Below are 14,539 nucleotides of genomic sequence, written 5' to 3' on the forward strand. Positions count from 1 at the left end.
CAATTGAATCAATTTTAAATTCAGGCTGTAACACAACAAAATGTAGAAACAGTCCAGTGGTGTGAATAATTTCTGAAGTCTCTGTATAACCTTCGAATTACAGCCGCTATGATGCATTTTTCAAAAACGCAGAATCATACAGTGTGATGCAAAATGCATGGACTATATTCATGAAACAAAAAGTGGAATTTTCCTTTAAGTCTGCTTAGGAATGGCTTATTTTTTTTATTTTTTTTTATGCAGGGTTCTTTGTACACTCATGTTCTTTCCTTAATATCATGTTCTCTCTCTTCCTCCCACTCTCTGTCCAGCCCATGCGTTCTCCTCTGTGCATCCTCTAACCCTTCTGTACCAACAGTCTTCTCTGTAGTGACCTTACCCCTCTCTCTGTCATCTGTTAACCCAGTTCTGTATCCCCCAGGCTGATGGAAAGGGAGTGGACGGTGGCCTGCTGCCTGACGCCAACGGGAAGGAACCCAACCCGGGAGGACAGAGGGAGGACAGAGAGAAATGGCAGAAGCCCCGGATCACTCGTAAATGTCTGATGAAGTGCTGCCTCGTCAAATGGATCATCGACAGCACAACAAACACTCAGGGGCCAGGTAGGTCAGGGACAGAGCTGAACTAACATGAGGCTCAGTCATCCCAGCCACAGTGTTGTATGTGTTCTTCCCTGTGTGGGGTAGCTGGGGTGGAGTGAAGATGAAGGCAGAGGAGAGGGGGAAGGGATGCAGGTAAGATTAATTTTAATGCATCTACCCCATCTTATAGGACTATATTTAAAACTATCATCTCTCTTGCTGTCTCTCAGTGGACTTCTACTGCCCTAGCATGTCTTCTCTTTGTGTCACTTCAGTATACCAGCCAATCGCTCTATCAATAAATCACCAGTCATCTCTCACTGGAGGGAAGCTACCTCCAGAAAGAGACTATGGCCAGTCATTTAGTCACAATGGTCTTGATCAATGATCAATTACTTTTGTTTCAAAGCCTTTGTGGATTATTTTGCTTTAAATCCTTTGCTATACATCCAAGGCTATACAAAATATTGTTAAATAAATAAGGGTGTTTTTTCTATCCAGCACCTGAACTAGTTTGATATTTTAAATTTTTTATGGGTGGAAGTATGAGCTGAATATGGAGGGAATAGCAGAGTGTCTGTTACTGCTTATACCCCCGGTTTGCCCTAGTTTTCTCTGCCTTTCTAAATTATTGACGTTGCCCTTCTGTACATGCAGACTGGGGCTAACATGTTCATGTGCACCCACCAGAGCGAAGACCCTGCCCTGCTACAACTCTAAGCCTTTTCCAGTAAGGAACCCCAACTACAATCATGTCTAAGGATTGCCCTCTGCTGGATAGTATTAATCATTACATGACACAATAGAAGTACTCTCTATGTACACCAGATGGTAGTCTCACACTTTGGTAGTCTTAGAACTTTTCAGAACACTTCTTAGAACATTTCAGAGGGAGGGAGGGAGGGAGGGAGGGAGAGAGAGAGAGAGAGAGAGAGAGAGAGAGAGAGAGAGAGAGAGAGAGAGACTGTATATATACACAATATGACATTTGAAATCTCTTTATTCTTTTGAAACTTCTGAGTGTAATGTTTACTGTTAATATTTATTGTTTATTTCACTTTTGTTTACTATCTACCTCACTTGCTTTGGCAATGTTAACATACGTTTCCCATGCCAATAAAGCCCTTAAATTGAAAATTGAAATTAAATTGAATTGAATTGAATTGAGAGACAGAGAGACAGAGGAGAGAGAGAGAGAGAGAGAGAGAGAGAGAGAGAGAGAGAGAGAGAGAGAGAGAGAGAGAGACTGTATATATACACAATATGACATTTGAAATCTCTTTATTCTTTTGAAACTTCTGAGTGTAATGTTTACTGTTAATATTTATTGTTTATTTCACTTTTGTTTACTATCTACCTCACTTGCTTTGGCAATGTTAACATACATTTCCCATGCCAATAAAGCCCTTAAATTGAAAATTGAAATTAAATTGAATTGAATTGAATTGAGAGACAGAGAGACAGAGAAGAGAGAGAGAGAGAGAGAGAGAGAGAGAGAGAGAGAGAGAGAGAGAGAGAGAGAGAGAGAGAGAGAGAGAGAGAGAGAGAGAGAGAGAGAGAGAGAGAGAGGGAGGGCTGGGTTGTACTGTAAGCAGATGGTTGTGTTGTTGTGAGTTGCTGTTGTTTGATTGATAGGCTGGGACTATGGGCCTTAATGCTGCTCTCATTACTGTTGTTATTCATGTTTGATCTGTAGAGTGCAGATATGCTGATATGGCAGCATTAAGCCTTTTCCTTGTTTAATATAAGATGTAAGACAGATCAGCACTTAAGGAGCATTAACATTTTGCTGCTGTCTTTGTTTTTAATGGTCTATTACATGAGCTAACCTTATACTGTATTCATGAATACAAGGCTCTGCCTGACACTGTTGTGGCAGCTCACACGGTTATAGATACATCGGTGGATTAAATATGTTCTGTGATCATTCTGATGGTAGTGGTTTGGTCACCTGTGCTTGCTCTTTGTGGAAATGGAGTTGAAAGTGGGGATACTGTTATCTTAAAATAAAAATGTTTCACTTTTATGTGTTTGCAGAGTAGTACTCTGAAATTATGAACAGGGGCTCATTTGTGGGACTGTGTTCCCAGTGCAGTAGTGCAGTGGTGCAGTGGTGCTTAAGTGGTTTCCCTATAGTGTCCACAAGGTGCAGCACCTTTATGTGCAGCATCTCTGGGCACTTAGAAGAGAGAGTCAAATGGCTAACTCCATCTAAATCTCTCTCTGGTAAAATGCATTTCTGGCCTGTTCCCATTCCAGTCCTAAAACCAGTATTTATTTATCCTCCCCTGCCCCCTCTCTCAGCTCCTGCTTAAACTCACTCCAATAAGATGTGCACACTCATCAGTATTTTTTACGCCCTCACACTCATGCACACCACAACTGATATCATGAAAGTGTTGGTGGATTGTTAATGAATGTTGTTAAAACTTTACAGAGACTTTGTAATGAGTTTTAGGATAGGAAAAATCATTAGGGCACTCTGTCTACCTCCACTACTCCTCCTGTTTAAAGTCCCTTAATAAACTCAATTTGAATATCAGTTTTTGAAATCAGTTTGTTGAATTAAAACCACAATGTGAGGTTTCTTTGTGAATCCAGTGTTATGTTGGCTATGAGTATGGCTGTCTGAGGTATCTGTGTGAATGGGGAGATAGACACAGGCAGCGCCACACAGGGCAGGGCAGACTCCTTCACTCTAAGTGCTGCTGGTCATATTCCAGCCATCAGTGGATGTGGATCAATGCCTGGTTCACAGCTTTACATCATCCTTGAAAAGCCTGGGGAAACAAGGAAACGCTCAGACCGTCAATTAGAAACTATTAGTAAAAAAAAAACATCATCCCTCCAGTCTTGCTGCCCTCCTCCCCTCTCTCTCTCTCTCATCTTCCTCACTCACTCCAACTGGAGACTGCACTAGAGGGAGAATTCCTGTCTTGATGGACCTGTAGGACAGACTTAACCAAAAAGGGAGACACAGGGGGTTCAGTCCTTAACTGGGGCAGAATGTGTACTACAGAAGATACTTCACAGAGGATGGAGAGATTTGGGAGATGAGGAATCAAGTAGTATACATTTGTTTTCAACTCAGTACCATGCACTGGACTTGGATTTAGAGGGACTTTTTGAAGACAAGAAGATATTACCAACAAACTCATCTTTTTACTTTTGCTGGATATCAAGGGGTTAAATGAAGGGCATCTGAAACAGAGTAACTGTTACTGGATCTCTACTTTAATGTATCTGAAACAGAGTAACTGTTACTGGATCTCTACTTTAATTTATCTTTACCGTGTTTCATCACATCGTCACCTGCAGATTTCACCTGCTTTAACAGTGTGTGGGTGTGAGGATGACAGGAGTAAAGTAAAGGTGTGACCAATAGATTTCAGTGTTTGCAGCTATTTTTCAGACATCTTGTTCAATTGTTTGTTTTGATGTTTTCTTAGACACACACATACAGCAGCAAACATTTGTTAAGTTATGGAAAACGCATCCTATATGTTCAGCGCTGGCCGATAGCAAGCATATAAAGGTTCTTACTCAAACAAGTCAGCCATGGTGCTGGAAGGCATGGAACTGATTGCAATTACTGTAGTCATTGGCCTGTTTTTTGTAGTGTTCAAGCAGTTTGGTGTCTGGGAGCCCTTGTCATTAGATGGTAAGTAACAAGGAGGGACTCTTCAGTCCCTTTTCTTTTCAAGGCTTCCTCACAGATAGACAGAAGCTTCTTGTACTGTGTTGTTTGATAGTTGAAGATATAAATGGATTTCAGTGTTGTCACTTTATGAGAGACAGCTGGCTTCCACTGCAACTCAAGACAAACTGTCTCAAGACAACAAAGGTTTCATGTCTTATTACTGGTTTATAGAGATAGAAACAACTTCAACCAAAATACTGTAACTGTCTGGCTTAATCTGATTGTATGTATTCCCCCCCTTCTCACCTCCTCACCTCCTCACTTCTCTATACTTCAATCTCTCCCCATTCCTCCCGCTGTTCGTTTGTATTTCATAGATGGTGAGGACACACAGTAACTCCCAGCATTCATTTATTTTTGTCTCGACTATGAGTGTTTAAAGCCGTGCCCCACTTTCTCATTTTACCGTTTTTTTCTCTCTGAGCATTCCTTTCTTGTCTTTCACTCAACATCCTCTCCCACTTTATTATTCCCCTGTCCACCTTCTTTTTGCCTTGAAATATTGTACACCATTTTCATCAAATCAAACTCCTCTCCCTCCCAATTTTTTCTGATTGTCCCCTGTCTTCCTCTCCCGAATTCGACCTTTCTCATTCTTGCCTCTCACCTGATCCACAATCTCCCATCCCTTTCACCTCTCCCCTTCTCCCTTTCACCTTCATTTCCCTGGGTTCTCCTCCTCTCTGTCTTTCCCTCTCCTCTCTCAAACAGAGAGTAGTGACTGTGAATTGGAGCTTTCTACTGTTCGTCACCAGCCTGAAGGCTTGGAACAGCTCCAGGTCCAGACCCAGTTCACCAGGAAGGAGCTGCAGTCACTATACAGAGGCTTCAAAAACGTGCGACTAGGACTTGTCTGGGCGTAGAGCACCGAGTGGGAGTGGGGTAGAGGTTAAATAAACACTGTTAGGGACTTCAAGGACTGTAAAGATATCATCTCACAATATGTTTTATATACTTGCATAGCTACATACATTTATTTACAAATATTAACACTCACTCACTACAAGCCATTACACATATATTAACCATTTACAAACCGTTAGACATATCTATTTTCACAGATATTTAACTACATTTATAAATACATACAGTGCATACAAGTTAAGCACTTAGTACTTGTTAAAGATATTTTAATTTCCCTCTGAACAGGAGTGTCCTAGCGGGCTGGTGGATGAGGAGACTTTCAAAAACATCTACTCACAGTTCTTCCCCCAGGGAGGTAGGAGTCTGCCCTCAAGTGATGTAAGGGAGGCACAAGGGAATATTACTGCAGATGGGTGGGAGACTCCCTTTCAACTGCTGCTACGTTGACAGCTATTTCAATGGGCTGTTATTTAATAGAGAGCATTGTCATACTGTTTTGGAATCGAAATTTGATCAGAAGATGCAAGATTCTGACAACTCAGAACCTCACCTATTGATTTATAGATGCTACAGTTGAAGTCGGAAGTTTACATACACCTTAGACAAATACATTCAAACTTAGTTATTCACAATTCCTGACATTTAATCCTAGTAAAAATTCCCTGTCTTAGTTCAGTTAGGATCATCACTTTATTTTAAGAATGTGAAATGTCAGGATAATAGTAGAGATCATTATTTATTTCAGCTTTTATTTATTTCATCACATTCCCAGTGGGTAAGAAGTTTACATACACTCAATTAGTATTTGGTAGCACTGCCTTTAAATTGTTTAACTTGGGTCAAACGTTTCGGGTTGCCTTCCACAAGCGTCCCACAATAAGTTGGGTGAATTTTGGCCCATTCCTCCTGACAGAGCTGGTGTAACTGAGTCAGGTTTGAAGGCCTCCTTGCTCGCACACGCTTTTTCAGTTCTGCCCACACATTTTCTATAGGATTGAGGTCAGGGCTTTGTGATGGCCACTCCAATACCTTGACTTTGTTGTCCTTAAGCCATTTTGCCACAACTTTGGAAGTATGCTTGGGGTCATTGTCCATTTGGAAGACCCATTTGTGACCAAGCTTTAACTTCCTGACTGATGTCTTGAGATGTTGCTTCAATATATCCACATAATTTTCCTTCCTCATGATGCCATCTATTTTGTGAAGTGCACCAGACCCTCCTGCAGCAAAGCACCCCCATAGCATGATGCTGCCACCCCCGTGCTTCACGGTTGGGTTGGTGTTCTTCAGCTTGCAAGTGCCCCCTTTTTCCTCCAAACATAACGATGGTCATTATGGCCAAACAGTTCTATTTTTGTTTCATCAGACCAGAGGACATTTCTCCAAAAGGTACGATCTTTGTCCCCATGTGCAGTTGCAAACCGTGGTCTGGCTTTTTTATGGCGGTTTTGGAGCAGTGGCTTCTTCCTTGCTGAGCAGCCTTTCAGGTTATGTCGATATAGGACTCGTTTTACTGTGGATATAGATACTTTTGTACCTGTTTCCTCCAGCATCTTTACAAGGTCCTTTGCTGTTGTTCTGGGATTGATTTGAAGTACGTTCATCTCTAGGAGACAGAACGCGTCTCCTTCCTGAGCGGTATGATGGCTGCGTGGTCCCATGGTGTTTATACTTGCATACTATTGTTTGTACAGATGAATGTGGTACCTTCAGGCGTTTGGAAATTGCTCCCATGGATGAACCAGACTTGTGGAGGTCTACAATTTTTTTGCTGAGGTCTTGTCTGATTTGTTTTGATTTTCCCATGATGTCAAGCAAAGAGGCACTGAGTTTGAAGGTAGGCCTTGAAATACATCCACAGGTACACCTCCAATTGACTCAAATTATGTCAATTAGCCTATCAGAAGCTTCTAAAGCCATGACATCATTTTCTGGAATTTTCCAAGCTGTTTAAAGGCACAGTCAACTTAGTGTATGTAAACTTCTGACCCACTGGAATTGCGATACAGTGAATTATAAGTGAAATACTCTGTCTGTAAACAATTGTTGGAAAAATTACTTGTGTCATGCACAACGTAGATGTCCTAACCGACAAACTACAGTTTGTTAACAAGAAAGTTGTGGAGTGGTTGAAAAACAAGTTTTAATGACTCCAACCTAAGTGTATGTAAACTTCCGACTTCAACTGTATACTGACTGACCCATTTCACCCAGAGCGACCGTCAAAGTGGATGAAAGTGGAAAGAGAATAAATAACCAACTGTCACCCACTGTACACCATCCTAATGTTAACTACATTATTGGTATCACTTCTCAGATGCCACCACTTATGCACATTTCCTGTTCAACGCCTTTGACATGGACAGAAACGGTTCTATCCGATTTGAGGTAAGCAAAGCTCCGTTTAAGTTAGGTCAGTTCTCCTCTCGCGTAAAACCTTCCAGAACAATCAACCTTAGCCATCCCAATAACCTGCTCAATCTAAAAAACAAACTGCCTTCAGTAGATTAAATCTGTTACTTCGACAGTCAGCAAGGTTTTCTATGTTTTTTTTGCAGGACTTTGTGATTGGACTATCTGTACTGCTCAGAGGGTCAGAAACAGAGAAACTCCGGTGGGCCTTCAATCTGTATGATATCAACAAGGATGGCTACATCACCAAGGAGGTACAGTGTAAGGTCGTGCATTCAAAGTTTCTTGTTTGTTGCATAGAGATGCTCTTCTAAGACATAGTGCTGACTAAGACGCGCGCGTGTGTGTGTGTGTGTGTGTGTGAACCTTTGTACAGGAGATGTTGGCCATAATGACGTCCATCTATGACATGATGGGCAGGTATACCTCTCCCAGTTTACGAGATGATGACCCAACTGAGCATGTGGACAAGTTCTTTCAGGTACATAAACCCCCAGCGTATGACCCCCTCCCATCCCACCCCCATGTCTGACATTTCACGTTAACCTCTTAAGGATCTTTGACATACCCAAATCTAACTGCCTGTAGCTCAGGACCTGAAGCAAGGATATGCATATTCTTGATACCATTTGAAAGGAAACACTTAGACGTTTGTGGAAATGTGAAATTAATGTAGGAGACTATAACACATTAGATCTGGTAAAAGATAATACAAACAAAAAAACATACGTTGTCACGATCGTCTGAAGGAGCGGACCAATACGCAGCGCGTGGAGTGAACATGATGACTTTTATTAAATAAAGCAACCACGAAAAAACAACAAAATACGATACGTGAAGTTCTATACTGAAATACGACTAACAGCAACAAAGAAACAATAACCCACAAAACAAAGGAGAAAACACACAGAATATATATGGCTCCCAATCAGAGATAACGAGCCGACAGCTGACACTCGTTACCTCCGATTGGGAGTCATTAACCAATCACCACTACATACAAACAAAATGAAACTCACCCATCCCCAACACCACCAAATGAGATACACCCTGGCTCACATAAATAAGTCCTAGAGCCAGAGTGTCACAGTACCCCCCCCTAAAGGTGCGAACTCCGGGCGCACCAACATCAGGACTAGGGGAGGGTCTGGGTGGGCGTCTGTCCATGGTGGCGGCTCTGGCCCCGGTCGTGATCCCCACCCCACCACAGTCACCACCTGCTTCGGTAGCCTCCTCCCAATGACCACCCTCCAACTAACCCCACCTGGACTAAGGGGCAACACCGGACTAAGGGGCAGCATCGGCCTAAGGGGCAGCACTGGGATAAGGGGCAGCACCGGGACAAGGGGCAGCACCGGGCTAAGGGGCAGCACCGGACTAAGGGGCCGCACCGGGCTAAGGGGCAGCACCGGACTAAGGGGCAGCACCGGGCTAAGGGACCGCACCTGACTAGATGGCGGATCCTGGCTAGCTGGCTCTCGCGGATCCTGGCGGGACGGCTCTGGCGGATCCTGGCGGGACGGCTCTGGCGGATCCAGGCTGGACGGCTCTGGCGGATCCCGGCGGGACGGCTCTGGCGGATCCCGGCGGGACGGCTCTGTCGGATCCAGGCTGGACGGCTCTGGCGGATCCTGGCGGGACGGCTCTGGCGGATCCAGGCTGGACGGCTCTGGCGGATCCCGGCGGGACGGCTCTGGCAGATCCCGGCGGGACGGCTCTGTCGGATCCAGGCTGGACGGCTCTGGCGGATCCTGGCTGGACGGCTCTGGCGGATCCTGGCGGGACGGCTCTGGCGGATCCAGGCTGGACGGCTCTGGCGGATCCCGGCGGGACGGCTCTGGCGGATCCAGGCTGGACGGCTCTGTCGGATCCAGGCTGGACGGCTCTGGCGGATCCTGGCTGGACGGCTCTGGCGGATCCTGGCTAGACGGCTCTGGCGGATCCTGGCTGGACGGCTCTGGCGGATCCTGGCTGGCTGACGGATCTGGCTGCTCATGGCTGGCTGACGGATCTGGCTGCTCATGGCTGGCTGACGGATCTGGCTGCTCATGGCTGGCTGACGGATCTGGCTGCTCATGGCTGGCTGACGGATCTGGCTGCTCATGGCTGGCTGACGGATCTGGCTGCTCATGGCTGGCTGACGGATCTGGCTGCCCATGGCTGGCTGACGGATCTGGCTGCTCATGGCTGGCTGACGGATCTGGCTGCTCATGGCTGGCTGACGGATCTGGCTGCCCATGGCTGGCTGACGGGTCTGGCTGCTCATGGCTGGCTGACGGGTCTGGCTGCTCATGGCTGGCTGACGGATCTGGCTGCTCATGGCTGGCTGACGGGTCTGGCTGCTCATGGCTGGCTGACGGATCTGGCTGCTCATGGCTGGCTGACGGATCTGGCTGCTCATGGCTGGCTGACGGATCTGGCTGCTCATGGCTGGCTGACGGATCTGGCTGCTCATGGCTGGCTGACGGATCTGGCTGCTCATGGCTGGCTGACGGATCTGGCTGCTCATGGCTGGCTGACGGATCTGGCTGCTCATGGCTGGCTGACGGATCTGGCTGCTCATGGCTGGCTGACGGATCTGGCTGCTCATGGCTGGCTGACGGGTCTGGCTGCTCATGGCTGGCTGACGGGTCTGGCTGCTCATGGCTGGCTGACGGATCTGGCTGCTCATGGCTGGCTGACGGATCTGGCTGCTCATGGCTGGCTGACGGATCTGGCTGCCCATGGCTGGCTGACGGATCTGGCTGCTCATGGCTGGCTGACGGATCTGGCTGCTCATGGCTGGCTGACGGATCTGGCTGCTCATGGCTGGCTGACGGGTCTGGCTGCTCATGGCTGGCTGACGGATCTGGCTGCTCATGGCTGGCTGACGGATCTGGCTGCTCATGGCTGGTTGACAGATCTGGCTGCTCATGGCTGGTTGACAGATCTGGCTGCTCATGGCTGGCTGATGGTGCTGGCTGCTCATGGCTGGTTGACAGATCTGGCTGCTCATGGCTGGCTGATGGTGCTGGCTGGGAGGCTGGCGGTGGAGGCGGACCCCAGCCTCGGATTGCAGTCATCACCTCCAGCAGGGCGGCTCCCATCTGCAGGAGCTGCTCTTTCTGGTCCCGAACCTGAGCTTCCAGTCTAGTATGGGCTGCGTCGGCTCCTGCTGATTCCATAGCAGGTGTATGATTCTGTCTGGCGGAAGGCTCTAGCGGCTCCTGTCTGGCGGAAGGCTCTAGCGGCTCCGATCTGGCGGACGGCTCTGAAGGCTCATGGCAGACGGACGGCTTTGCAGGCTCAGTACAGACGGGCGGCTTATGCAGCGCTTGGCAGACGGGCAGTTCAGACGCCCTAGGGCAGACGGCAGACTCTGGCCGGCTGGCGACGCACATCGTGGACCTGGTGCGTGGAGTAGGAACAGGCCGGTCCATACCGGGAACACACACCAATGGCCTTAACTGCGGATCAGGAACGGGCCGGACCGGACTGGTAACACACTTCAGTCTCTCATGCCGTGCCACAACAACTTCCCTCCTTCCACTCGCCAATGGCTCCCGTACTCCGTTAGCCTTCTCTCCTTTTCTCCCTGTGGCAGCCTCCTGCTGCCCAGCTGCCCAAGCCATGTGCCCCCCCCCAAAAATTTCTTGGGGTTGCCTCTCTTCCACGGGCTTCCAGCCTCGCCTTCGCGCTGCCTCCTCGTACCACCTCCTCTCGGCTTTGGCTGCCTCCAGCTCTTCACGAGGGCGGTGATATTCCTCCGGTTGTGCCCAAGGACCCTTTCCAGCCCGAATCTCCTCCCATGTCCAAAAATCCTTAGGAGGCGTCCATAACTCCTGTGTAGGTAGGTCCTGTTGCCGCTTGTTACGCTGCTTGGTCCTTTTGTGGTGGGTTATTCTGTCACGATCGTCTGAAGGAGCGGACCAATACGCAGCGCGTGGAGTGAACATGATGACTTTTATTAAATAAAGCAACCACGAAAAAACAACAAAATACGATACGTGAAGTTCTATACTGAAATACGACTAACAGCAACAAAGAAACAATAACCCACAAAACAAAGGAGAAAACACACAGAATATATATGGCTCCCAATCAGAGATAACGAGCCGACAGCTGACACTCGTTACCTCCGATTGGGAGTCATTAACCAATCACCACTACATACAAACAAAATGAAACTCACCCATCCCCAACACCACCAAATGAGATACACCCTGGCTCACATAAACAAGTCCTAGAGCCAGAGTGTCACATACGTTTTATTTTTATTTATTTTTTTCATCATCTTTGAAATGCAAGAGAAAGGCCGCAATATAATCTTTCAGTTTAGGCGCAATTTAGATTTTGGCCAATAGATGGCAGCAGTGTGTGCAACGTTTTAGCGTGATCCAGTGAAGCATTGCAATATAGGACTATTTTGTATCAAGTCTGCCCAAATGTGTCGAATTGGTCAATTGATACATTTTCAAGTACATAACTATAAAGAACATACAAAAATGATATGGTAATACAAAATATACGTTTACACACTCCCAGGAATGTCATGCATGATGGATCATTAACTGTAGAACCCAGTTCCTACATTTGAATATAAAAATGTATTTTATCAAACAAAACTATGCTACATTTTACCTCTGGGACCCTTAGGATGACAAATCAGAGCAAGATTACTAAATGTAAGTACATTATTTACCTTCAGAGGTGAATGTATCAAACCAGTTGCCGTGATAAAAAAATGTTTGTTGTTGTGTACTCTCCTCAAACAATAGCATGGTATTTTTCCACTGTAATAGCTACTGTAAATTGGACAGTGCAGTTAGATTAACAAGAATTTTGGCTTTCTGCCCATATAAGACATGTCTATGTCCTGGAAAGGTTGCTGTTACTTACAACAGTCATACTAATCACATTAGCGCACGTTACCTCAACCGTCCCGTATACGGGACACCGATCCTGTAGAGGTTAACACCTTCTGTCCTTTTGTTTGTATTGTTTCTGTCCTAAGGCTTTATTGTTTGGCTATTGTTTAATGAGAACGCTCATCTGTTTGAGTTTTCCCAACCTTAAAGCTTCAAATGTTGTTACTGTGGAGGTTAGTAGTTCTGTATGTAATCGTATAAGATCTTTAATGGCTACTTTTTTCAGAAAATGGATCGGAACAGAGACGGGGTGGTGACCATTGATGAGTTCATAGAAACGTGTCAGAAGGTAAACACATTCTCCACAATCTTTACTGATGAAAAGATATACTGTACATCTTGTTAGAATGCCCAGACAAGCCACATGCTATTACATGGCTTTAACTTGCCTGGCTAACATTCCAGGTTTTCCTGTAGCTGGTAGACAGCAGATTAACTGACAGGTTTGTTTTACAGAACCTGTACATGTCAGAGCAACACAAAGCATATGAAGAGCTATAAGTAGTGTTCAATTGGCATTGTGTCCTAAAACAACTGATTCCTCAACTCTTAATTTCTCTCACCAGGATGAAAATATCATGGCCTCCATGCAGCTCTTTGAGAACGTCATCTAGGTCTAGGAATGGATGGAGAACATGGATAGAAGTACAAGTCCTGATGACCTTTTATTGCTTCCAATACCAGACCCTACAAGCCCCTTTGCACTTTAACCCCTCACCTTTTGATAATAGACAAATATTTACACACATCAAAATGAGGACAGTAAACATTTGTCAGGGGGCATAGGGAAATGTGACTCTTTAAACGTTTGATTCCACTACGTATGGGAAAATAATCCCTACAATGGTCCTACTGACAGTTCTACTTTCCTTACCATGGACACACAGGGAATGGCAACATACAAATGTCAATGTTAGTAAGCTGTACAGTAGTATGCCTACTGCCCATGCCTGAACAGATTATGATCCTTTGCATGTTTGCCTGAGACTAGTGTAAGTTAATGTTAACACAGTGGAATGCAAATATGAATATTGTTATTGAGTAGCCTGAAACCATTCTAATATTGTATTTGTGTGTGTGTGTTTGGGAGGGAGGGGGCAAGGTCACAAAACGGGATACCTAGGATAAGTTGATATTCACACAATAGCATAGAAATGTAAAAGCTTTTTACATTGCGGTCCTCCCGGGTATATGTCATCAGCATCATGATAGGAAGGTGGGATTTATTGATGTTGCTATATCATATATCATGCAGCCATAAGTCCCAGCCGTCCCGGCACCTACAGCCTATGTCATCTACTCATTGCATACCCAGAGAGAGAATGTATTTTAAAATGTTGTTGAATATCACTAAATTCCTGAATGAATTTGCACTCTTAATATTTTTCAATGCAATGTTAAATAATTTTCCCAAAATGTGGTTATTTTCCTGTGGCAGTAAATGTTTATGAATGACCCCCAGGTGTGTAATTACAATGTCAATTGATTCCCTAAGGGACAGTTGAAGATTACTTGTACTTTGGCTCACATATATATATATATATATATATATATATATATATATATATATATATATATATATATATATATATATATATATATATATATATATATACAGTACCAGTCAAAGGTTTGGACACACCTACTCATTCAAGGGTTTTTCTTTATTTTTACTATTTTCTACATTGTAGAATAATAGTGAAGACATCAAAACTATGAAATAACACATATGGAATCATGTAGTAACCAAAACAGTGTTAAACAAATATATTTTATATTTTATATTCTTCAAATAGCCACCCTTTGCCTTGATGACAGCTTTGCACACTCTTGGCATTCTCCCAACCAGCTTCACCTGGAATGCTTTTCCAACAGTCTTGAAGGAGTTCCCACATATGCTGAGCACTTGTTGGCTGCTTTTCCTTCACTCTGCCGTCCGACTCATCCCAAACCATCTCAATCTGATGCAGCACTCCATCACTCTACTTCTTGGTAAAATAGCCCTTACACAGCCTGAAGGTGTGTTGGGTCATTGTCCTGTTGAAAAACAAAGCACAAATTAGATGGGATGGCGT

The 14,539-nt window shown here is 45.1% G+C and overlaps 1 protein-coding gene across 1 annotated transcript; it reads left to right on the forward strand.

The window, feature by feature from the left end:
- Nucleotides 1-544: 544 nt before the first annotated feature.
- LOC311128312 (calsenilin-like) lies at nucleotides 545-13,078 on the forward strand (the record flags this gene model as incomplete). Its single annotated transcript, XM_084160402.1, has 8 exons — nucleotides 545-602; nucleotides 4,993-5,117; nucleotides 5,431-5,500; nucleotides 7,463-7,533; nucleotides 7,704-7,811; nucleotides 7,934-8,038; nucleotides 12,691-12,753; nucleotides 13,031-13,078. 8 exons carry the CDS (start codon nucleotides 545-547, stop codon nucleotides 13,076-13,078), a joined length of 648 nt encoding a protein of 215 aa, XP_084016528.1.
- Between the last annotated feature and the right edge of the window lie 1,461 nt (nucleotides 13,079-14,539).

This window comes from Coregonus lavaretus (assembly GCF_964263955.1).
Source record: "Coregonus lavaretus genome assembly, chromosome: 4".
NCBI lineage: Eukaryota > Metazoa > Chordata > Actinopteri > Salmoniformes > Salmonidae > Coregonus > Coregonus lavaretus.